We start from the raw sequence: 27,870 nt of genomic DNA on the forward strand, positions 1-27,870 counted from the left end.
TTTGCTCCTTCAGTGATGGGATAAACTAAAAAAAGAAATCATGCATTTATTTTAAAACATTTTATTTTAACATGAACATTTTTTACCTAAAATATACAAGGAAAAAAAAATACTTTACATGTATAGAAATGCCCTGAGAGTTTGTGTTATTTCCAGCAACTAAAAACATGACTAACCTGGAAACATTTCCTGTCTTAACTAACGAACTAGATCATGACTTCAGAATAAACATTAGCTTAGTTAACGTACACACACATAAACTAACTTCAACACATCAGCTCAGGTTCTTTAACACTGATGGATGTGCAGTGTCCATCTATGGAATCTCTCCCTAGTATCTATCATTTTAATACAGGTGAAATTGTGTCATGTGTCTCTCCTACCGCAGCATTAATGAAGTCAAAAACCTTGCATATCACTAGAACTGGCTTGTTATTTGCTGAAACATACCAGTTATTTCTTTAGACTTGAATGGATGGAACTGTTGTACTCTAAACCTTGCCATTTGGTCTTGGCTGTAGATTAAGAGCCTTTTGGTGTTCACACTGTTGAGCTATTCTGCAGCATCCCCTCTCCTGCAGAGGAAGAGGAGGGGAGCACTGGGCCCTCCTATGCTCCGTGTGCCAAACTCCTGTCATCTCTGTCTGTAGTCGGAAACCTGGAAGAGAAAGACACGCTCAAATAGGAGCATTACAGAACATTTGGTAGATATCTACAATCCTATGGCTGAACCGTTGGTGTCTGCCCGACGTGAAGGCAAACACTGAATACCATGTGAGTTCAGTCTAGACAAATTATCACATTTAGAAGACACAACCTGACTGATACTGGGGTTTGTAGGTGGATGTCCATATTTGAGTTTTAAAAATCTGATAAAAAAAGAAATCAACCAATATAGTTTTTCATAAGGATCTCTTAAATGAACTTAAAGAAAAGTACTGATCAGGAAATGCCAGTACCCTATGGGGGGACAAACCAAGTAATACCAACACCATTTTTAACATCTTACGGCAAATATCATTGGTGCAATTTATATATGCTCATGCATACAAGATTAGGGTTGCATGTAACAACTCTTTTTTACATTCTCTTAATATGTAAATAAAAAAAAGTGATTTTGAATCTATCAAATGTCAGAAAGCTTTCCAGGCATTCAGTCCAACAGTTAAACATCCAAAGATATTGTAATTACATGGTCATAGTTTTGTCCTAAAATAGTTGAAAGTTCACGGAAACTCTTCTTTAAATGCATGACATTATATAAAGTCATCTCTTGAAATATAGTGCAGCTCATTAGACGGCAATGCACATGCCATGTGTAAACTGTGGTACCACAATGAAAGTGCCCATTTATCAAATCCTTTAAAGAAATCTTGCGAAATAAAATCTCTAGTAGATCAGTTGTCCAACAGAGCAGAGACTCTCGTGTAAAATCTGTTAAAAATGTGTTGAGACCAGTGCTTGTGTTTGCTCTTGGTTTGGTGGTGAGTGGACTGAACTCCTGTTCCTGCTGAACTGAGCCAGTGGTTGTATAGGACTGATTATCAGCTCAGTAGGCACAGGAAGCCAAGCCCAAATTTCTCTTCTCTCTCACGAAGAACTGGTAGGCTACGAACACATACTTTTCCCTGTCTTCTTGTATCTGTAATGAACCAAAAAGCAATGCCAACTCACTGACAGCTTTGCCAAACCCACAAGAAACCACCCTGCTGTAGGTTCATTCAAACAGTTGTGGGACTTCACTCGCCGGCGATGTGTGCCTGACACAGTAGAAGCCTCCCCACTGCTGGATGGCGGGAGCTATCCAAAATGATTGGTACATTGTTGGCATGAAACAAAGGAGTCTGATCATAAAACTCCCAACTATGAATCCATCAAAATCACTTTCCATCACCTCCTCGGAGGAGCATATATACTGCATCACTTAAAATTGAAAAAGTTGCCAACATTTACTTTGAATTAGAATATAATACAGCAGCTTTTTAAACATTCTTGTCATTAAAGAGACTATAAGTCAAGTGTAGTAGCATGAAGAGAAGACGGTTTTTGGTCGAATACGTTTATTTTTGTGTCTTTAGACAATGTTTCTTTGTCCTTTGATGTGCAGAGCACCATTTCCCTCCCATTAGAGTGTAACAAATCACCTTTTAGATACTGGCTCTGATGGCAATTCGTCTCTTTTACAGGCCTTTGATGGTCATTACTCTTTTAACAGGGCTAAATATAGGTTTTAAAATGGCAGGCTCCACATGGCCCTCATTTCTAATTCACACATCTGTCCTCGTTTAGTCACCATTTTGTCGTTGTGAATAAAGAGCGCTATAATACCTCCTACCACATTCTGATTGCCAAAAAAGGACCGACCAGTTTGAAAATACATTTCCGGCCATCTGTCACTGTTTTGATTAGGGAGTGATCGGTCCAGAAAAGTATAGCTTTGCATTAGTTAGCTATGAACTAAACATCACGGCAAACAAAGGTTATACAGCAAGTAACTATGGGCCAGTATTTTAGTCATACATGATTTTGTTCAGTCCAGCTGGATTCATTGACAGAATGGATGATACATTTTTTGTTTTGGTGTTGAGATGTAAATGGAGGTTGTTGCATAACTGTTCCAAAATAAAATTTGGGGCAAGTGAGACAGACTGAGATTTATTGATCATTGTGTTGGCAGACGGGGCATGCTAAATAGAAACTTGCAAGATAAATCTGCTAACATTGCTGAGAAAGTTTGTTAAATTGTTGTTTTTTTCGTGTTTTAAAACTTCCATCCATGCACTATTGGGGATTGCGGGGACCTGGAACCAAACTCAGCTGACACTGGTCAAGAGGCGGGGTACACTATCACAGGGCTGACATATAGAGACGGACAACCAATCACACGTACAGCCAATTTAGAGTTATCAATTAATCTAACACCTGCATGTCTTTTTGACTGTGGGAGGAAACCCACGCTCAAACCCGGAACCCTCTTGTGAGACAGTTTAAACCCTCTCTCATTACACACGGACATTTGAAACAAAGCATGTGGTGTGACCCATTTCACAATTCCTGTTCCTTTTATTTACAGGATCAAAGCCTTTTTTCTCTGAGACAAAACAAGAGAAGCTCACATATGCAGTAAATCCACTGTAGAAACACTTAATTGTCCCATTAAAGTGAAACTGACATCCCTAAATGACGGCACACCCTTAAAATCGCTGCAAGATTTCCATCCTTTGACGCCTGAGTCTTGTTTCCCTTCATAGTGTGGAAATGTGTTCAGTGAGAATCTGTCTGCTTTATGGATCTCTGTATCTTGCTTCCTCGGGCTAAGATTAGATCAGAAATCAATACATATCAGCCAGGAATGCACGGCGGGCACTTTTCACTGCCAGAGTGATTTGAAGCTTAAAACCTGAAGCACTTTAAGTACTTAAAGGATGACTTTGAGCAGTGATTTTCTGAAACCCCTCTCAACCTTTTTTTTAACAAGTTACCCTGCTTTATTCAAATTAAATAGTCATTTAGTGTAATAATTTGACATATTTGGAAATATACTTTCTTGTCGAGAGTTACATGAGAAGAACGACAACAGGATGTACTGTTGAACAGGAAATACTTGAAACCTCATATATACTCATAACTTTAGTTTTTGCATAGATTAAACAAAGACAAATAAATAAAGACATATCATGCTAATAATGATCTTTAGAGGCACTGTAGGTGGATGTTGCTAGTCATAGTATAAACAGAGTTTGTATGCTAAGTTTAGCTAAGTGACTACTGGCAGTAGCTAGAGCTGTACCAATTTATTAGATGATATTAGCTCATTGCAGATATATCGATATCGGTGTATATGTCAGCTAATAAGTAACTTGGAACTCAGGAAAATGCATTATGGAAATTTAGTATACCTCCAGGCTTTTCTCATGCACAAAAAAATCCACACACTAAACAGTTGGACCACACTATTTTACATCAAAATAAGTATGAAGAGTATGTTAGTATGTTATTTTGAACAGGCCCTGTGATTATGTATTTAGCACATACTGTATATAATTAGTATGTACCGTAGTATGAATCTGGGACACAGTGTGTCTGTTGTAAGCAAGAGAGAATAGTGGAGGAGGTGAAGGACAATGATGAGGGTGATGACGGTAGCCACTGCTCCCAGATTGATGAAATGTCTGTCAGCAGCATAAAGCAGCGTTTGGGTCTCCTCAGGCCTCATTAGCACTGGAAGTACTGTCTCTCTCCTGAGGCACTTGGCTCTCACCTTCGCTAGAACTACAGTGCGTGAAAACCGGCATCATGCAGGATTATGTTTTATACTACGTAACCGAAAGTAGACGGAAGCAGAGGGGCACAAGTAGAGAGCAAGGAAGGAAGATGAAAGAAGGGGAAAAAGAACAACGGGCAAACCAGGAAAGTGTGTAGCGGCACTCATTAGTAATGTTGCACAGCGTTTTGAATTTGTGAGGAGTATTGTGTGTTTATTTCTTCTAGGTGAGATGATCTCAGTTGAAAGTTTTACAGATATGCAAGTGAGTCTGGAAGAGAGGAGAGTTATTTTGACTGAGGTTAGATCGAATTGAAGGAAAATGCGGGAGGAGAAGAGAGAAACGAGATAAGAGGAAGAAGGGAAAGGCGAGAGGATGCAGGACAAACAAGTAAGGAGCAAGAAAACAGACAAAGGGGAAGGAGTTCTGTGACTGAATCGTATAAACACACATTAGATCATTGAACACAAAAGCACAACCGGCACTGTAAAAACTTGAAAAAACATTTCTTTTCTGTCTTTCTGGAACACCTATTCATTGTCTTCCTTTGTCTGCTTGTCTGGGTCATGCTCTCCTCAGGTGCAGAACTTAGCCACTGTGAACAAAGAGGAAATCAATCACTGTTCACCAATCAGCTAAGCTCTGTGCCTGGCTGGAGAGAGGATACAAAACATGTCTGGGAGACTGACATGCATGCACAAAGGTGCGCGCGCACACACACACACACACACACACACACACACACACACACACACACACACACACACACACACACACACACACACACACACACACACACACACACACACACACACACACACACACACACACACACACACACACACACACACACACACACACACACACACACACACTCTCTCTCTTTCAAAACACCCACATCAAGACCCTCTGGTTTCCTCATCATCCTTTTTCTTCTCCACACCTCCAAATCATTCAACTCCTCAAATCACACACACTCTTAGATAATCATGATGTCTTCTTCATGGAGACGAATAAAACATTTAGAGAGAGAAAGAGTGTGTGTTTGTGTGTGTGTGTGTGTGTGTGTGTGTAGGAGGGGCTGTGGTTGCCATGGCAGCCGGCTGGGTCAGGGCTGTGTGGTAATCCCTGGCAATGTGATTTTATCATAAGTCACAAATCAGCACGCCAGGAACCCTCACAGCCCAGACATGAAAGAGAAAGATCTTCTCTTTTCTTTCTCCCCCCCCCTTCCTCTAACTTCATCCTCAAGGTCAGTGCTATCCTGCAACACCTAGAAATGAAAATCTCTCAAACTTTTGTTTGTCCTTTCTTCTTCTCTTTCCCCTTTACGTTTGCAATCAGAGCGCAGTCATGAAAGACGAGACCTGTAGATCCTCTCTCCGTCTCTCTCTCTCTTACACTATTTCCTTGGTTACCCCTCTCCACCTCTCATTCGCCATGCTTGGCTAACCCGGCGATATGCCCCTCATTAAGCGGATCAAGAGGGATTCCAGAGGCATGTACCGGGGGAAGAAAAGAACGAGGGAGTGAGCAGGGAGGGAAAAAGAAAAAAGGACAGGGGGAGACCACCCTTCTCCTTTTAAAGGGTTGTGCTTTTTAGGTTTAAAAACACAGAGCAGGGAGTGCACCTTGACGGACATGTTGTTTTCAGTTAAAACCCTCTCAGCCTGTCTCAGCCTAATCCCACTGTACTATGATGTGTCTGTGTGTGTGTGTGTGTGTGTGTGTGTGTGTGTGTGTGTGTGTGTGTGTGTGTGTGTGTGTGTGTGTGTGTGTGTGTGTGTGTGTGTGTGTGTGTGTGTGTGTGTGTGTGTGTGTGTGTGTGTGTGTGTGTGTGTGTGTGTGTGTGTGTGTGTGTGTGTGTGTGTGTGTGTGTGTGTGTGTGTGTGTGTGTGTGTGTGTGTGTGTGTGTGTGTGTGTGTGTGTGTGTGTGTGTGTGTGTGTGTGTGTGTGTGTGTGTGTGTGTGTGTGTGTGTGTGAGGGTGTAGAGGGTACCGGGAGGACTGCTCTACTGAGAAAAGGATGGTGGGGGCACACAAACTGAGCAGTAAAACATAAGTCCATCTCCCTACAGTGCAATATGAAACACAAGTGAGGAGGTTGGTTCATCCATCATTTTAATTGGAGAGAGATCTTGACCTGAGCTCAGTTGACCAGCATGATCCATTGATGTTTACAGAGGCTTGTTTGGTTCAGCCCAAGGGGAAGCAATAGTACTGTAAAAGTTAGGATACAAATTTCTAAATGCTTCTGTTCTTCTTCTATTCTTTTTAAGGTGTTTTAGTGGCTCCGTTTGAGTCCGCCTGTACATGTAGGGGGGCTCCACAATGAGGTGTAGTGAGTGAGTGCATGAAGAATGATGGCAAAAGATCTGCGGGCACAGACAGATAGATGCTTCATATGTGTGTGTGCTGTATGTGCGAGTGTGTGTGTCGAAGAGATTTATCAGGACTGAGCCAGATGCCGAGCACTTGTCTAGTAAGCCTTTCACATCCTGCACAAATGCATAAAGCTGTCTGTCTCTCCCTGGGTGTGGGTGTGTGTGTGTGTGGGTGGGTGTGTATGTATGTGCGTGTGTGCGTGTCTGAAGATAAAAGCCTGTCTTGACGTGGCTTGGTCACGGCCTAAAAAAGGATTTAGTGCTGTAAGTCACTCAGGTTGACATGGACAAGTATTTAGCAGCTCCTTTTGACTCAGCCTGTGTTGACCAAGGTCACAGACTCCTTGTTTAAACATATACTCGCTGAACTGGGACGGGACTAATGTAGAAGTTTGTGCCATTGTTGGGGATGTATTGTTGTCAATCACAATGTTCCCCGCTGAAAATATTGAGTCTAACCCATCTTTCTAACACAGTTACACTAGTATAAATTAAGTGGAAACTCTACGTAACCATAGGCCGAATAAAATATGGATGTACTCTGTGACGTCACCCATGAGTTTCTAAAGAGCCAAACTGAAGCTCAAACAAACCTATAACTATAACTATATAGTTTAAAAAATTCCACATCGAGTCCACATCGCAAATGTAACTATGACAGTGGTGAATAATATCGTTGATCACTTTCTGAGCAATTTGATGACCGCTACAAACACTGACAGCCAATTAAAATCTGTCCGGATTTACAGTGTCACATTCAAACTTGATATAATAATAAGTAAAGCGTAAGAAAGTGTAGGCTACCACTGAAATCTTTTTCTCTCTCTCATCAGTATGGCTGCTCGCACCGTTATCATTATAGTATTATTATAGTTATAAAGTACTCAATGTGGACAACCCTTAATTATGCATAACTTTGAGCTTAAGTTATATAAAAATTCACCTCCTGTACAATCGTCATGAATAGTGAAATAAGCTATTGAGGCCAAAATATTTATTGCACTAGGCTGTAAACATGTTTTTTTTGCTGCTATAAAGTTGGGCATTTTAATATGATGGTCTATGGGGACCGACTCCTTTTTTGAGACAGCCTCAAGTGGTCATTTAAAGTACTGGAGTTTTTTCACTTGGTTTTAACTTAACTGCATGGTGCAATGTGTTTTACTAAGTTATAGTGTACATACATTCTTACTTTTGATAAACAGTTAGATAAAAAAAATGCCAGAGTGGTTTTAATACACACCTCTCGATGCAACTCAGACACATCATTAGTAATGTAACCAGACATCTGCTTGTTTCAGCTTGCTGCTCGTCACTGCTTTATCATAAATTTAATAACTTTGGGTTTTGTATTTCTGTTTGGTATATACCGTATGTAGCATTCTATCAATAGTAAACTACTGCATTGTTTGAAAGCTTTGAACAAAAAGCTGGGTTACTGTAGTTCAACTGCCAAGATCCATTTAATTTCCTGCCCTCATTATTTAAAGGTTAGTGTCAGTAATAGCGGGACTGTTATGAAAAGATCAGCAGTTTCAAAGAGACCTGTCGTAACTACAGTACTCCCTTTCACTCTCTTTTCCTCCCTTTTCTTTCTGTCTATCCGTCTAAACCATACATTTCTCTCTTATTTTCTCTTCAGTATGAGACCAATAAACCCCATACTGTTCTGAGTCGCCAAAAAGCTCAATGGGTGATAGTTGAGGTTATCCACTCACGTGCATACATACAGGAGGAATTTCAACAGTATTAAATTCACCCCACATCGAGTAGAAACCACCCTGAGCCCCTCAGAAAACCTTCGCTGACCCGTTCTCTCTCTTTTTCTTTCTTCCCTCTCTCGTTTGTTTGAGGAACACATTCCCAAATTCCTTCTCTGACAAACACATCCTGATGGCGCTGCTGTGAAACCACAGAAAAGGCCCCATTCTGAGTCTACAATCACACATATGCATACACACACACACACACTCAATGGGATCAGAGAGGAATGTGAAGTAAAGGTAGCCAAGTGTGGACTGTCTACTGGAGCAGATGGATTTAGGATCAATCCAACACAAAGCTTTCTTTTATGGTCGACTAAAAGGTCAGATATATGATAGAAATATTGTACTTTATGTGTATGATATCCTTTTTTTAAAAAGAAGAATCATAATATTTAGCCTGACCTCCACACAAAACCTAAACAGATGTGTTTAAATTATGATTGATTTGCACAGTTGCTGAACAAAATAAAAGTGCAAAAGAAGAAGATGATATTTGCATTTTGCATCTCAGTTTAACTGAAATAATACTACCAAGGACATAAAATATCATGAGATACAGCACGGTCCACACAAAAGGTAGGAAAAGCTAAGGGGGACACTTCACCTCCAGTATCATAGGACCATCTCCTCCACCACTCTGCGGGCCGACTGGTCCATTTCTTCCTGGACCAATGAGAGGCAGCGACGGGCCAAAGCCTGCTGCTCAGAGTCCTCCTGAACCATCAGCTCCCCATACAGATACACACCCATGGCCTGCAACATACACACACACACACACACACACACACACACACACACACACACACACATATACACACATACACACCATAAATCAGTTTAAAGGCTTTTCTCTATGGTTGAACCAGTGTTTTACAAGTGTTTCATTGTGTCAAATTTTCAACAGCTGTGTCCATTTACTTGGTTATGAACCAGAAAGTGTTCCACGTCTCTGTAAGCCGGAGTGTACGCATGTTTGACCACCAGCTCACACCAGCGATGTTGGACCTGGAAGCCAAAACAGGTGGAAAAAATACAACAACTATTAATTGAGACACACAAATATTTATTTTAAATCTGACCTTGTGATAAAACACCTCTTATTTAAGAGACTTCTGGCAAAATTGTTGCCGGTATTGACCAACACAGAACCAAGAAATCAAAGAAAAGGGGATTAAAGTATTAGGCATAAAAGAGATTAAATTTAATACACATTGACTCAACAAATTGCACTTACCCATACCTTTCTTTATAATGGCCATGATACAATATGAAGATAGAGGGGGAAAAAACTCTTTAACATTGTTTCTACCACTAATAAAAGAAACCAAAGTAGATGCAAAATGTAAAATGTATTTATTTTATGTTCAAGTTTCTGACCAGTGCACTCACACATTAATTAATCTTATGAATGTTGCTTATTTTTTCAACTCTCCATTAATGTTGCCTCTTTTTCAAATTAAGAGCGCACTGTTACCCAAAATAACTTCATCAAGGGTTTACAAATCAATCCTCAGTCTGCTTTCAAAGATCCAATTTAGCTGGATGAGAATAAACAGAATTAGTTTAGCCTGATTTGCTTGTTAGCCTGAATGTGATAAGCTACATTTGAAGAACAGGGCCCTTCAGTGTCAGTAACAAAAGACAAACGGCTCATCTGAAAAGCTGAGCGACAAAGCTAGAAGCTGCTCCACTGACAATGAATAGATTCATCCAGAGTCTGAGGATTAACCGACGTGAACTTTGCTTTAGAAAGGAAACCATCTCAATCTAAAGTTCATGTTTAAAAGTTCTGTTAAATTCTCTGACAACTTGCATGTGTGTTCAGTGTATTAACTTGTTTTCACTGTATGTGTGTATTTGTGTGCGTGAAAGCTATTGCCTGGCCTTTCTCCCAGAGGATCAATAGGAGCCCTGTTGCCGCGGTTACAGGAGAGATCAGAGACTGGCTCTGTCCCTGCCTCAGCCATCATCCTTCATCGTCTGCTATGAACGTGCACGTATGTGTCTGTGTGTGGGAGTGGATACACAGTGCACATGTATATATGGATGCACTCTTGTTGAGGACACCGACAAAAGATGATGAAAAGAGACGGAAGAGCGATAAAAAAAAAAAATCCAGATGAAAAATCTTTATCTTTAAGCACTGTCACTCCTATAAAGCCTGGCAGTTTCCCTTGGCTGCTTTTTTTTGTGGCTAACTCTTCTATAACTAACTCCACTCACTCAGCATAATAAACTAGTCTTTGGAGAGTACAGTGACCAAGCTCAAGCTTGCTCAAGCTTTGGGCATTTCTACAGCTCTACAAATATTCATTTTGATGTAGTATTCTAGAAAATAGCCAAATGGATCTACATGAGTGCTGTGCGACAGTGTTCATACACTCTTTTGTTGTTTGTGCCAGAAATGTTGTTCTGCCCACCACCTGTTTATGCAGCATGCGAATGGAGACTGAGCAATGCTCTATTTAGAAGAGCCACACATAACCTACTAAATAAACATGACTTTTCCCAAATCAGACATGATACAAAGCAAAGGGAAAACATTAAAGGAGCAGAGTGTAGGATTAAGCAGAACGTATTATCAGAAATTGAATATAATATTCATAACTATGTTTTCATTAGTGTATAATCACCTGAAACTAATAATTTCTGTTGGCTTAGAATGAGCCCTTTGTATTTACATAGGGAGCAGATCCTCTTCCACGGAGCCCGCCATGTTTCTATGGTAGCCCCGAACTGGCAAACCAAACACTGGCTCTAGAGAGGGCGTTTCGTGTTTTTCCGTTACCTAAAGGTCACCCTAGGTTCTACTGTAAGCAAAGAAAGGGAGAGGTGATGGGAGAGGCATTCAGCTGGTTACAATCTGTAACCTCACCGCTAGATGCCACTACATCATATACACTGCTCCTTTAAGTGTAGCATGCTCTCCTACCCTCATGGAGACAAGGATATGTGTGTGTCTGTGTTCACGAATGTGGGAGTGTGCACAAGTGTGTACAGTATGTGTACCCTCTGGTGCCAGCCCTGTCCTTCTGGCCTGTGTAGACCCGGCAGCTGTTCCCTGCGCTGGGTTACATTCCTGGGGAGAGCCCTGGGGCAGAGCAGCTGCCTGGTGCACCTCTCCTTACCCTTTTTTTTTACTCGGTTTCCTCTTGCTAGGCCTCTCTCTCTGACAGCACATGCAATAACACAGTGACATTCCTTCATTTATTACTGCACCCCTACCCCTCTTTTACCCTCCACCGCAGCCACTGATTCTGACACATACACTAACATACTCTGTGTGTGCTCGCACTTACCATGAAAGACAAAGAATCTAAAAGACAAGACAGACACGTAAACGCAAGCAGTGAAGATTCAAATGCAGTGCCATGGCAGTCTTGACTTGTCCACATACTTTAAGCATGGGTGCCCAAACAAAGCCTCATATACAGATTTTCTGAAAAGCGTTCCCTTAATCGATTAATAAACTCATTATTTGCCCTATTTTAGATGTTAGATCTGTGCTTCAGGACACTATGTAATTATAGCTACCATCATTGTTTTCTATCTAGTTGTTTGAACAGTGGCACATATTAGGCCTGGAAGGGGATTCCCTCCTCTGTGATCTTTCTTAATTTTTCCCATTAGTGGTTTCTTTTGGTGAAGTTTTTCTTGTTAACTTGAGGAGCAATTTTTTGTTTCCAGTCTGTGAGGTCCAATAAGAGTGTTATTGTGGCCATACAGATAAACTTGAGTTTTTCATTTTTTTCCAAGGCACTCCTTGGTTTATTCTTAATAACCCTCTTCTCCTCTGCTTCACATGTTGTTGTGGAGCCACACTCAATGGGATCCAGTGATGTCTCCAGTCACTGGAGGAATAAACCTAACCTGGGCGCAAACAGCATGTGTCCTGTGTTCTGGACCAACAGATGGCCTTCGACACACATAAGCTTGCATGTGCGCTCTCACAAAATCAGATATGCGCTCATGAAACTACACATGTGCATACACACATACATGCAAACCCAGACATAGAGTCACACAGCATCTCATATCACATGAGGCTCATATGAAAATAATGGGAAGTCATGCACTCTCTTTTATACATGCGCCGGCTCACAGACGCACGCACATGCACACGCACACACACACATACACATGCGCAAGCAAACACACATACGCACGCACGCACACGCATGCTGTTCACAAAGCAGTCCCACTGCAAGCACACTGGTGGTCAGCCACATATTTCCTTTCACTGTCATTTACATAATCAATGTAATATATGTAAACATAGTCATGCAAATCACACACAAAAACTTTAGTTGGTACGCCAGTTTTCTCAGCACCTTAAACCTAGGTACAAGCGTCTTTATCACATTCACTACACAGCGTATCACTATAAACTTATCTCTACTGCTTGAGAGAGAGATTTAGAGATTAAGACTGATTAAGATGTAATAAAGAGAAAATACCGTATAAACGGATAAATAAATCTGATTAAATGGGAAATTTAGGAAAATCTGTCTTTAAAGAGATTGTTTTGATTTTCTTATGTACTTCCATAGTCAGTGTATTACCTACAGTAGATTAGAAAATAAGTATTTTAGCCACCTAAAAAAAATAAAATAAATAAATATATGTATATCAATTTAAGTGTATGCTATACTAAGAATATTTTCCCCGATTTACCTTAAGTTTACGCAGGGGAAAAGCTAAGAATGACACTTCACCTTAGGAAGTTGTGCTCTCTGCAAGACCAGACTCAAACAGTAGATGGGAGTCGCCGGAAAGTCTGTCTTTAAAAAGGCCCCCAGTTTGGAGAAGCAGGGAGGAGTACTGGCACGACAGCTAAAAAAATTTGGACCCCCAAAAAACGCAAAACAAAAGCACACAATAACAAACTGGGGTCGTGCCGACTGCCATCAACTGAAGGTAATACACTGACTATGGATGAGTACCTCATACAACCCCACTTCAAAAATCTGAACCACCCCTTTAATGTGGTGCTGATTCATCATCACAAGACATTTTTACAGTATGCACCGAAAATACAATTCTATTATACAGTGTAATGTTTTATCACAATGCATTCTGAGTCGACATATTACTAACAGCCCTTCAGAAGCCATAAGAATCACTCTTATAATTCAATATTCATCCACTCTGAAAAGCTCTTATTCTATATGATGTAAACAGTGAGGGGTTACAGAGGCTGAATTGCACTCAGTCTTGGGTATGTCAAGCATTTTAAACAGATGACTAATTTAAAGAGACCAGACAAAGAAAAGCTGAGTGAGAAGACAAATACAAATCAGACCAGGAACCAGAAAGGGAGAGAGGGAGAAAGAGAATAAATGGACACATTTATAAGGAGAGACGTAGGTGATTAACCTTGTCTGGATGAGATTACTAACATTAGGACAGGACCATTGCCTTTAGACAGGTGCGTTCAGGAGTGTGCATGAATGAGAGAAAGTGTGTATTTCCATGCAGGGCTATGTGCATAATGGCCCTGTGTATTTTTAGCGAACACTGAAAGTTTTTCCTGGAAATTGCAGATGAGAATCTTTTTTCATCTGCCAGGAAGTCTGACTTAAGAGGTCTAAACCTAAAGCTGGACCTAAGGCCAAACGCAAAGTGGCCTCGGCTTGTTGACCACAAGGTTAATTACTAAAATGAAGTGCAAGACAATAACATCAACAACAGAATGAAGGCACTGAAACAAACTGACATAAATACATTTAAAATCCTAAACTAGCAGCAACTTTTTTTTTTATTTGTGAGAACTTGAAGGAGTGGTCTGACTTTGAGTTTGGAATGTAAATAATAAAAATGTCCTCAGATGAAACTTAAGATGTCTGGATTGACTAAAATAACCGCTCACTTGGCCACTTAACATCTGAGCTCCATTATACATACATTACTGCCCCAACAAAACAGCTCATATAATTCATAAGAACTTGTAAAAAACTAAATATGTATCAAATCTTTCTTTTCAAGGCGAGCCATGTGGTAACCATGGAGGTCAGTGTGGACAGTTTACGGGCTCTGCCGCAGCAGCGTTTTCACACTACAGGTGGCGCTGTACATTAAAGAACTCTTCAGCCGGCAACACACACACAGCTGCAGAGCACAAACACAGAAAGGAACTACACACACACACACACACACACACACACACACACACACACACACACACACACACACACACACACACACACACACACACACACACACACACACACACACACACACACACACACACACACACACACACACACACACACACACACACACACACACACACACACACACACAACATCATTAACAGTACCATTAAGGAACTTTGTGCAGCACTAAAACATGAAGTGAATACTTGTGGGATTTAGTCAGTAATGGTGGCTGTAAAGAAGAGAGCTGCTATTATCGCAGAATTTACTACACATTACTAAGCGGTGTGCTTTGGGATGGAAAGGGAGAGGAAACAGCCTTCATTTCATTATTGGAGGAGATTATGGAACTTGGATGCATATGCTTGCTTGTCTGAGCGTGTGCGTGTGTGTGTGTGTGTGTGGTCGTACCTCAGCGTCTTGATTCCGTAGGTTGTAAGTTTTCTGCAGAGCAAGTATTGTTGCCACATTTAACTCCTCTTCCTCGAGCAGAAGCTCTAAAAGCATCACTAGCTGCTCCGACGTCACCTTAGGAGACAAAACAATTCATGGGATTAATGGAGTGGATTTGTACAACCGCATAAAATATACTGAGACATATTATTGGATATTATGAGGGAAACAGAGCCACATCTCCCTTACACCAGCAGTTTTAAATTACTAAACCAACAAAATGATTAAAATATTACATGCCGGGAGTCTGTTCCCAAACACATTAATGTTTGCTTTATCTTCTTAAAGTTTAATATATCTTATTTTCAGTGCTGCGAAAGGCTTGATGAAAAAACACATCAATGTAAGTCAGGCAATTAATGCATCCTTTCAAACGGAAGAAACTGTAGCATAATAAAATAGAGCTGAAATGATGATTAAATAAATATGGTAAACCAAGCAAATCTTGTACAACTGGGAAATATTACAAAATAGGCAAAAGAGGACAGATGAAGGGAATATATTAGGATTTGAATCCAGGGCAGAGAGAGAAGTGAAACAAAGCAATGAAGTTATCTTTTTTGATATTGTCCTATTGTCAAGAAACAAAGGGAGCAGCACTGTTCAGAGACACACGCTGCCATCTTTAGAACATCTAGTCTTTGTGGGTTTAAAGACTGCAATGAAATCCCTGATTGCAGGAATGACAGAGCCTAAAAAACAAGAGAAGAAGAAAGGTTTTCAGGCAATAGGAAATGCCTCACTGTTGCTTCTTAATAGCGTATGTACTGATTGTGCTATCCTGAGGTAAACCTAAAGGAAAGGACCTATTTTCTTCTAATGACTAACATCTTCAGGGACAGTGGAAAATCAGTGGTGAATTTAGACTATTATTCTGAAGATGGATGTGGGCAGCGATATGAGAGAGCGACTTTCTCCTCTTGAGAGAGCTGTGCCCAGCCTTGCCTGCCTCTCTGCTGCATACATCCAACAATCCCAGCCGCACTTTCTCCGGTCCCAGTCTGGGACACAATTAATGGCTGACGGCCCTGCAGAGACTGATGTGAAAATAGGTATTATGTGTCTATGTGACTGAGTGAAGCAGAGCACAAGAGTGGGCAAAAAGGAAAGTGACTGAGGAGGAGGTAGACAGACAACACTCTTCTATTCAGGAAAACACATCCAGCAATGAGTAGAGTAAATTGCAGCATTTGTGCAAAAGCAATTTTTGGTAAACAACATCCTTAGTGCTGCTGGGAAATACCTGACCTAAAACCAGGAAGTATTTCAACATGTAGCTGTTGGAGCTGAGGGAATAACACCCAGACTCAAGCTGGCAAATGGTCAAATCAAACACCAGGAGTGCTACACACAGACACACACACAGACACACACACACACAGACACACACAGACACACACACACACACACACACACACACACACACACACACACACACACACACACACACACACACACACACACACACACACACACACACACACACACACACACACACACACACACACACACACACACACACACACACACACACGATCATGATCATCTAACTCCATGGAAAATCTGATATCCTGTCTTGCCCTTCACCCTCTATTGACTCTCTTCTCTCCGTCCTTTCCTCCCTCCATTTTGTGAAGGCTGAGTGTGGCGTCTAAATCTCTAAAGGGTCTCGTTGGTGCCCACCCATGATCCTTCTCACTCTCCCACCCTTTGCAAAGTGAGAATCCCACAGCAATAAAACACTGCTCTCACACACACATCTCTCAGTGCTGAATGTGAGGTCCTATTGTGCCTGTATGTACTTATGTTGCTACGGTGGTAATCAATATGTCTGCACCAGAGTCTCCAAAATCAAATTCCTGGTCAATGATGGTACATTAGAAACTGATTTATATTGTCACACACACACACACACACACACACACACACACACACACACACACACACACACACACACACACACACACACACACACACACACACACACACACACACACACACACACACACACACACACACACACACACACACACACACACACACACACACACACACACACACACACACACACACACACACACACACACATTAGTGTCTGCCTCAACACATGTAACATCTACATCTTCAACAGCAACCAACACCCGCTTAAATTTTCTACCTAAACATCTACATAAACTAACTCAAATACTGTACTTAAGTACAACTTCGAGCATACTTTATTTTAGGTATTTCTATTTTATGCAATTTTATATTTTTATTGCACTACATTGAGGAGAAAAATGTTGCACTTTTTACTTCCCATTGTGGATGAAGTGTTTTACTGTGAATCGCTTGTGCTTGGGTACACAATTTGAATCTGGTGTAGCAAAGGTGGACTCCGCCAGCACAATGGAAACTACTAAAACTCCTCTTCTGAGGGCAGACAGTACCTATTAGACTCACCCAACTTGCTCTGTCTTATTTTCTACATATTTACATATATTTATTTTTCTGCAAAGAGCTCCTCAACTGCTTATGGCTCCGCTTTAAGGAAGATCTTACATCACATCAGTGACTGAAAATGTGTGTGTGTGTGTGTGTGTTCGTGTGTGTGTGTGGGTGGGTGAATGGATGGGTGAGATAGACGGAGAGGGAGAGAGAGCAATTATAGAGGTAAAGGTGAACTCCATGGCTGAGTACTCCTTTATTAATGGGTAGAGCTGAAGAATGACACACAAACACTTACAAACAGCCCATACAAAAAGCCAAACACACACACACACAGTCCCATGTCATGACCAGGTCATGGGTATCTCTATCAATAGTGCTAAATAGTACATATCCCCTTACACGCACGCAAGCACGCACCCACGCACCCACGCACCCACGCACATCAGAATTTGGCCACATGAAAGAAGCATTTCATTCCCATTCTGTCCGTCAAAGCTAAGGAATGCTAATGCTGAAACCGACAGAATACACAGTCCCTCTCCTTCTCTGTCTCTCAGTCTCTCACGCACACACAAACATTAACACAGATCGCCTACAGTATACACTCACTCATATGGACATTATATTTAAAACAATGCCCACACCCTGTACAAATTCCAGTCCATTTCCGTACAAACCACCGACACAGGTCAGTCGCACCAGCTCTATATTGAGTCAAGCCTAGCAAGGACCTTTGGGAAATATGCTGCTGAAATGTCCCTTTCACACACTGACCTCTGAACCTCCAAAGAACAATGACACACAAGCACACATATGTGTGCATGCACAAATATAGACTGTTTACCTCAGTGAGAGAGCTCAATAATACAAAAACAGTTATAGCAAACACAGGATATGATGTCCACCACAAACTATGAATATAATAAAGTATATATACAGTAGTTGGGTGTGCAGACTGTTGTATATAGTATTCCTTTGTGAATGGGAGAGTAATGGGAGAGAAGTCAAGTCAAAAGGAGGAAGCAGCTTTATTATTTTTTGTGCATGTGTCTGTGTCGGTGCATGTGTGTGGGTGTATGGGAACATGGGACTAAGCAATATTAGTACTGCTGAGGTTCTGTACAACATGCAGCACAAAAATGAATCAAAGCTTTTTAGCCTTTTGTACAAAATGTGTAAACACACACTCACAGCATCAACAGAGGCTTTTTGTAATATTTCTAACCTTAACACTGATCTGGCTGCAATAAAATGATTTGAAGTTGAGTTGCAAATAAAGAGTTTCTGAGACATCTGTGCATTTCTGTTGGCTCCTCTACACTTCCTTTTCTGAGAGAGTTTAAAAGAGTTTAAAAGGGTTGTACAAATTTACCACAAAAAAACCTGTAAATCCTATTCTGTCCCTCTCCAATAATCTATCACTTGTTCAGCATTTCCATGGCAACGACACTGAGTGCCACTCTGCCTTCTGGTACATAAAAGTAAAGTACATAGGAGAGCCAGCCTGTGTCCTTTTTCAGGAGCCTTTACGAATTGACAAGATTGATCCCAAATGTCAATTTCCTCCACCGATGCTTCAGACTCTGCACATGCTGTGCTAAAGAGGGTCATGATCTACACCCCCTTTACGGGCGGACAGTTGCTAATGTGAGAGGTCACTCGCCATTTACCATCACATCTCTACAAAAGGAACCTGAGATAACCTCTGCTGAATCACCACTCTCCTACATTTCTGCCTCTGCTTCTGCTCGCACTAACTGTGACCAACGAGAAAAATAACTGGTATTTTTTACTCCTATTTTTAGGTATTTTTTAAAGCACTTTTCTCACTCAACTCTTTTCAGGCTTGAACCCTCCAACTCCTTGGGGTTGCTTGTAATGATAATCGGAGAAGCCAAGCAAGTGAGTTACTGGTAATAGGAAATAAAAAAGGAAACAGACATAACAGATGGAAAAAGAGAGATAAAAAAGAGAGAAGGCACAAAAGAGATTGTATGAAAAAAAGTTGATTTGACTAACTGCCTGTAAAATCTATATAATGGCTCCAAAGAACATAAGAAAACCTCTTACTATGCCCTTGGCAACGTGGAAAGGAATACAGCAGTGTTTCTAATGCTTTCTTTTCCTCCCATACCTCCCCTCTCTTCCTTTCTCTTGCTCCCTACATCTGTACCATTGAGGAGAGTGTGCTGCTTGTTCAGTCACACTGCATTATAGCAGTTGGAAACATTGAATAACTGTGACATTATAAAACCAAACTGTGAGAGGCCATTGAATTGTGTGTGTGCATGCCTGTGTGTGTGTGTGATGCCATTCAGTCATTCCGCCGCCTTTTATTTCTGTCTGACCACAGGCTCGTAAAAACACATTCTGGCACCAGCAGCTGAAGGCCTCGGCCCACGCCTCAGGTACTAAGGTTTCACTCATTCTTTCCCTCAAATCCTTCCCTTTCTCTCTCTCTGCCTCTGTCTCCATGACTGTCTGCTCCCCGTCTCCATACCAACTTCTTTTCACTGGATCATACGGTGTCTGGCTCCTCCAATTATAAGCCCCTCCTTGCATCCTTTATCTCTCTCTGTCCATCCTTATTTTACACTTGATTTAAGGGCCCAGGCATTCATCTGTTAAAACTGCAGTGCTGGGCTCGAGTGCTGAGGAGAAACAGTACACAAAGCAGCTGTTAAGATTCTCTCCACAGCCATGGCAGCATATATAGCATCACAAATACTTTCACTTTTAATTAGGCTTTAACTGCTATATACAGCTGCATATAATTCAAATGTGCAAAAAATGGGGCATATGGTCGGGTATAAAATAGCAATGAAGAGGAAAAAAAAAATTAAAACCAAATTATGTAAAGAAACCTTTGCAGCAGTAGCTCGGATAGATTACATTTTGCAAGCGGTCATTCAGATCTCTGAAACCCCAGCACAATCTATCCCACTCTGATAAACGGTGTATACTTCTCAAATAATAAAATATAGTGCATTTTTAATGGATGTACGGTACATCATCACTTTATTTAGTTGTATTGTTAACTTACTTCAGTAAGAAAGGCTGTTACACTTCACTGTACTTTACTGTAACTAACTTACTTCAGTAAGAACGGCTGCTACACTTCACTGTACTTTACTCTAACTAACTTACTTCAGTAAGAAAGGCTGCTACACTTCACTGTACTTTACTGTAACTAACTCACTTCAGTAAGAAAGGCTGCTACACTTCACTGTACTTTACTGTAACTAACTTACTTCAGTAAGAAAGGCTGCTACACTTCACTGTACTTTACTGTAACTAACTCACTTCAGTAAGAAAGGCTGCTACACTTCACTGTACTTTACTGTGACTAACTTACTTCAGTAAGAAATGCTGCTACACTTCACTGTACTTTACTGTAACTACCTTACTTCAGTAAGAAAGGCTGCTACACTTCACTGTACTTTACTGTAACTAACTTACTTCAGTAAGAAATGCTGCTACACTTCACTGTACTTTACTGTAACTAACTTACTTCAGTAAGAAAGGCTGCTACACTTCACTGTACTTTACTGTAACTAACTTACTTCAGTAAGAAAGGCTGCTACACTTCAATGTACTTTACTGTAACTAACTTACTTCAGTAAGAAAGGCTGCTACACTTCACTGTACTTTACTGTAACTAACTTACTTCAGTAAGAAAGGCTGCTACACTTCACTGTACTTTACTGTAACTAACTTACTTCAGTAAGAAAGGCTGCTACACTTCATTGTACTTTACTGTAACTAACTTACTTCAGTAAGAAAGGCTGCTACACTTCACTGTACTGTAACTTAGTTTTGTAGGAAATGCTGCTACATTTTTAACACTGTTTCAATTATCGCTCCTTATCACTTATTTAGTTTGTACTTATTTTATTTCAATATGCTGCTAAACGGCACAGTGCGTATTGTTGTATATTGTATATACCTACGCTTAACCACAATGTCTGTTGCACTCTGTCACACTTAGTTATTGTTGATTAATTTTATGTTAGCTTTATTTTGATTTGATTATGTTTTTATGCTTATTGTCACTCTGATCCTTTCCCACCTTTGTATTGAAACTGTTGCACAATAATTTCCCTCGGGATAAATAAAGCATCTTGAATCTTGAATCTTGAATTATCACCTAATGGATTATCTGTGTAAATTCCTTACTAACTATCAGTATGTTTTTATTTGTTGTATATCTGCATGTCTGATAACGTGTTCAATCTTATCTTATATTTCCCATTCCACAATTATTCCCATACACTAGAAAGTGCTGTGATAAAGTCCCTCTGAGGGCTTTTTGCATCCCTACATCACATTTTCCGTTGATTATGTATGTACTTATTTGTAGTTTTTGCGAATGTGTATAGAAACAAATTCATAAAAAATTTAAAAAATGAATTAAGTGTAAATGGAAGAGTGCAAGTCTGATTGTACGTAGCACAGTGAGTCTTACTACCATTGTCAAGTAGACTTTGACGACTTTAATCGTTAGCAGGATGCTCCTCTAATACAATAGCAAGAGACTTCGCTTGCAGAAGCATGTGTGGGAGAGTTTAGTATGAGGCGCAGCAGCAGAAATGAGAGGACCCTATAAATATAAAACCTATAAATATGATAAGTGGCTAAAGAAAAATAAATGCATACACTGTGAGGATATGATTCTGCAATCTAGTGGCTTCACAAGGTCTAAAAAGACATTATAAAAAGGCCTGCTGACATCACAGGTTTTGTAAACCAATTTCAGGTAATGGATAGGAGCGAGCGCACGAACACAGACGCACACACAGACACACACACACACACACACACACACACACACACACACACACACACACACACACACACACACACACACACACACACACACACACACACACACACACACACACACACACACACACACACACACACACACACACACGAGATGCTGAAAGGTTATCTTTGAGTCACATGGTACCCTTTCAACTTGTGAAATGGAGCTGTCTTCTGTGCTACCATCTCCTCAAATGATGTCACACCTGCTGCTGCTGCAGCAGCACAATGACGATTTCACAGATAGTGCCGGTCGCAGACTGATGACCTCGACGATGACCTACAAGCTGCGACTGTCTATCTGCAATCTATTCATTATTAGCATTCATTCTTTGTTTTTTTAATCTCGCGAAACTGCTTTAATCAACAAGCACAGCGTCTACAGATATGAGGGAGCAAATTTGTGTGTGTGTGTGTGTGTTCATCTGGCTGTTGCAATCAGTCGTGTAATCAGGAAGCAAAGCATGCAGAGAGCTTTTGAGAGCGTCGGACATTGTGGGTAAATGAAAAATGGCGGGAAGAGAAAGAGTCAGAAAGCTTTTGAAGTCTTGACCTTGCAATCTTGATGACTGTCTGGATCAATTGTCTCATCATGTGTCTTCTGACACGAGCACATTGGCTGACAACAGGAAACGTGTGAGGCATGTTTGCCAGCACGAGTATAATGGTAAACAAATATTCACAGCACGTACAATACTTTGCCAATCAACAGAACCCATTTGGAAAACAAACAAGTCAGTGTACCTCATTTTTTTATTATTTCAAGCATGTACTTACTTATGTGTACATATGCACAAGAAAGCTACAGTTTGAGCTCTACATGAAGACGTTAAGAGTTATTCTTTCCAGATTTACCCAGTCTTTGCCCATGCATGTTTGTCTGAATGTATGTGTTTTTGAGTGTGTGCTTGATCAGCTGCTGCATGTTAGGATGGGTAGCCCCTAGTAGCTGCCCCCCTATCTTCCTTCCTGGCCTGCAGATTCACAGACTCAGGCCAATCAAAAAGCAACAAGGGGTCACAGCGGGGTTGTGAGTCAGGGGTTAAGCTGAAAAAGCACACACAGAAAGCCCGGTGGTCGGGAAAGACTAGTCGCTCTGAGGGCGAATCAAACAGGAAAACATACACACATGCACAGAGAGACACACCTACACCAAGCATGTGTTCAAGTACAAATTTTTAGCATCTCTTCAGCTCATGCGATAGCTTTCATTCACTATCTCAACACTTTGTTCTTTCTTTGTGTGGCCGCAGAAGGTGGAGCAATCTTCTATGTTCCTGCAATTTGGCAATGATCATGAAGGCAATTAACATGTTTTCTCTCCTACTCATCACCACTCTGACTCATTCTAATTCACACATACGCACACCTCCAAAACAGGGGAAGTTTAATTAATCTCTGGCACTCTGTGCTTCGCCGCGAGTCACAAATCTAACTGTCTCCAGTGGATGCCTCCCTCGTCTCCCTCTTATTGTTCCTCCTCCCACAACCCGTTGTTCCATTACCAATGGAGACACAAACAACTCCTCAAACACATTTGATATAGGCTTTTTTGTGAAAAATATATTTTCACCCTTTTCTTCACAATTTTGGAAAGCACAATTCCCCTGTAGGACAGGACTTGTCACTTCTTGTGCTGTTGTTGTTTTGGGAAGGTAGCCTGTCTAGAAGTCCACTTAGATCCAACTACTGTACTCTCTGTGCAGGTGTCCTAACCAACCAGTAGGAGTTACAACCAGGGATTGAACCCTTGAGTGTTTTGCCCCTGAACCACACGTATGCCTTTGAAAGAGAGAGGCCTTTGAAACAGAACTGGAACAAAAGGACTCTGTTTGTGTGCGAGCTGGACGTCAGCTTAGACAAAGAGAGAGGTGAGGAGAAAGGGATGGTGGAGAACAGAGGCATACCAGACATTTTGTGTAACCACACATGGATAAACTGATGGAGACAGATACTCCTCTAAAAGTCATTGTAAAGGATAAGTTATTCCATATATTTTGTTCTTTTTATCAACAGGCTCCGAAATTGAACTAATAATGAACTGATTCTACTAACAAGTATTGCCTGCGTATACAAAGCAGAATATAGCTTATACCTCTGTGCCATAGATCTTGATTGGTGTCCAAAAACTATTTAAAAAAACACTCTGTCTGGCATTTCTTTTATGATAAACATTGGTACTGCAGTTTATTTTGAGTTGATCTCACATACACCATCCTGTTGTTGTAAATACCCAATAATAAAGAACCAAATCTACAATTAAAAAAAGCCCCCAACATCCATTTACTGCTGTAAGAGAGAACCACAGACTGGCTGGGGAAGTTTGAAAATATTTGCTCGTTTTGGTCTTTTCATGGGATTGGTGGATGACATAAAAATATAAAATATGGTTGCCCATTCATTGTGCAAGCTGAAATTGCTTTCTTTATATGTTCAATGTGACTTATTGATCATAGTAGTGCTTAAACTGACTTCAATTCAAAGCAACATTTTGATAGAATTAAACAAAGGTATCCATTCTTGTTTTAGCAGTTATTGCTTTTCCATATATCTATACCCTGCTTCAGTGATTTCCTTCCTGCCAAGAACAAAGTTTGGAGGGAAATACTGATGCCTTGATCTAAAATCATCATCAAATTGGAAAGCCGATGCTCAACACGCAGGCAGGCAGGCAGGGGTACGCACACTCACAAACGCACGCGCGCACGCACGCACTCAAGCACTCACGCCCACTCCCTGAACACATAAGGTAACGAAGTATGAAATGTGACTAAGGCTGAAAATAGCAGAGCACCCTGGTTTAATTTCCTCATGTCATTTGTTCTGGCCTGATCCAGAGAGGGTGAGACCGGCCTAGGGGTCGTGGTTAAATATTATCTCTGGGGGGGACAAGACTGGCTACCAGCCACTCTGCAGTTTACTTTAAGGGGGTTGTGGATAAATATTATTAGTGGTGTGTGCTGCTGATAATTATAATAATTACTCAGGTTAATAGGGCACAGAGTCACACAGAAATGTCAAAAAGGGGTAAAAAAAAATTATTGTCAGCTCATGCAATTGAACATTGGAAATGTTACCGGGCCATTTAGGAGCAGTTGGGTTCCTAAATGTCAGGACACACACTGAAGGCATAAGCACACACACATGGCAGCTAGGATTTGTCCATTCAAGACTTCACTGCATGACAACAATAATAGGGGTAAACAATACATTAAGAAAGAGGAGTAGAGAGCCAGAGTGGGAGGAGGAAAGATGAGATGACTCTAGCAGGCAGAGCCAAACACGAAGAGGGATTGGCGGCAAGAGACAAGAAGGGAAGTGGAGACAGCAGAGGGAGGCGAACATCGCCATAGCCATCAAAGAGAAAGGTCATGTTCAGGAAGAGACAGACAGAGAGTGTGTCTTTCTGCATTTGTGTGAGCTGTGTTAATGTGTTTGAAATTCAGACAGACACATGTTTGTTGGCCATTCAATGTTGCATGTGTGTGTGTGTGTGTGTGTGTGTGTGTGTGTATGCAGTGTACAGTACAGTATGTACTGTATGTGTTGTCTCCTGTGTGAACTCTAGGCTGGCTGGCTTTTAGCAGTTTGAGCTGACAGAGGTATGTGGGATGGACTGAGCCCAGATATCTGCTGCACAGACAGATGCACACACACAGCTGTGGAGTCACACACACACACACACACACACACACACACACACACACACACACACACACACACACACACACACACACACACACACACACACACACACACACACACACACACACACACACACACACACACACACACACACACACACACACACACACACACACACACACACACACACACACACACACACAGGAAGAAAAAAGAGGTAGATATTACAGACTGACAGAGGACACCACAGAAACAGGAGAGAGATGGAGTAAGAGAGAGCATCACAGATAGAGACAGCAATGGGAAAAACAGATGGAAAGAAATTCAAGACATGTTGTTTACTTTGCATTAGAACACCCAGGAAGACAATCTTTCCGTCTTTTTCCTGTGATAAGACCACAATCAGCTTAGTAACACATGATATCCCAGACCGGGAAGTGTGGAGCTGTCACCTGCAGTATGGCTGTTGGCAACAAATGAACGGCTTCTATATGTGTCTCTGAATACTAGATTACTCCAGACTATTGGTTGGGTTAAGACAGTAGTTCTATGTTGTCAACCCCGGGCAGTGTGAATGACAGTATACACAGCTCCATTGTTGCAATACAGCATGTTCACAGTTACTATGACTCGTCTTAAAGCCAATTTGTCTCTATTTTACAGAACTTCATTCCTTGTTACATGATGACTATAAGCTCAAGAGAATTCAGAATTAAGGCCTCTGAGAAGTATGGTCATATGGCAAATTTCTCCAGCTGGAACTAAATACCGTATTTTTCAGATTAAAAGTCGCTCCGGAGTCTAAGTCGCACCAGCCAAAAATGCATAATAAAGAAGGAAAAAAACATATATAAGTCGCACTCGAGTATTATATGACGCATAAACAGCGAACTGAGAACGTGCCTGGTATGTTAACGTAACATATTACGGTAAGAGTCATTCAAATAACTATAACATATAGAACATGCTCTACGTTTACCAAACACTCTGTCACTCCTAATCACTAAATCCAATGAACTCTTCTTCCTCTGTGTCACTTCTGAACAACTCCGCCAACTCCAAAGGTAGACAATGCGCCGCTTAGCTCAAGCATTAGCAGGTAGTGTTGTGGTTTTATGTTATTGCGTGACTATTGTAGTGCGCATTGTGGGTCTCTATGATAAATATCACACACGGAGGCGAGGCTGTAACATGTGCTCTTTTAGTAGCCGCACAACTTCATAACACACACATAGGAACAATCAATCACCGCACACACCGAGTGACACAGTCATGAACAGTCAAGCACCGAGTGCTCGATCAGATACACCACAGGTAGCATCTTTTTTTTCACAATGCACTTCTGCCATGACCCGCCCCCGCCGAATTTTAATTTGGTTGACGTGTGTGTGTGACGATTGCTGATATACGCCTAGTCTCTTACGTGACTGAGATAATTAATAGCCCGGGCTATTATTTGATATTTTACGGTAATGTGTAAATAATTTCACACATAAGTCGCTCCAGAGTATTAGTCGCACCCCCGGCCAAACTATGAAAAAAACTGTGACTTATAATCCGAAAAATACGGTAGTCAATTAGTGGATTTATTTTTTGAATGCATTACATTCCCTCCCTCTTAATGACTGCCTTAATTGTATTTGAAGGTTCTTTCAAAATGTCTTTTAATGCTTATAATACTTTATAAGTGGGATTTAGGAACTTGTGATGCTTTTCTGACATTTTATTACCAAATGTTTTATCACGAAAATGATCTGCACTTTAAGTAATGGTAAAACTTATTGTTAGTTGCTGGCCTGAAGATTTGCCTGAACTCAGATTTCAGAAAATGACTGGTTTGAAATACAGCTTTCATCTTTGTGGTATCAATCTGGGAGTATTTGGCCATTTGGGTTCTTGGCAACAAGCCAATTTCAATTTAAGTCATGCTCAGACCATCTATTTGTCTC

At 40.9% G+C, this 27,870-nt stretch overlaps 1 protein-coding gene across 1 annotated transcript in view; it reads right to left on the reverse strand.

Annotated features, from left to right (window-relative positions):
• Nucleotides 1–27,870, reverse strand: part of aopep (aminopeptidase O (putative)) — an 81,411-nt gene continuing 53,541 nt past the window's right edge. Inside the window, exons 15-18 of the mRNA XM_083911858.1 lie at nt 14,981–15,097; nt 9,333–9,419; nt 9,019–9,167; nt 1–658 (exon numbers count right to left, since the gene is read on the reverse strand). Of these exons, the coding sequence (XP_083767984.1) occupies nt 9,027–9,167; nt 9,333–9,419; nt 14,981–15,097 (345 nt within the window). The 3' untranslated portion in view covers nt 1–658; nt 9,019–9,026. The remainder of the gene's footprint in view (nt 659–9,018; nt 9,168–9,332; nt 9,420–14,980; nt 15,098–27,870) is intronic.

Source organism: Echiichthys vipera (genome assembly GCF_963691815.1).
Source record: "Echiichthys vipera genome assembly, chromosome: 4".
Taxonomy (NCBI): Eukaryota; Metazoa; Chordata; class Actinopteri; order Perciformes; family Trachinidae; genus Echiichthys; species Echiichthys vipera.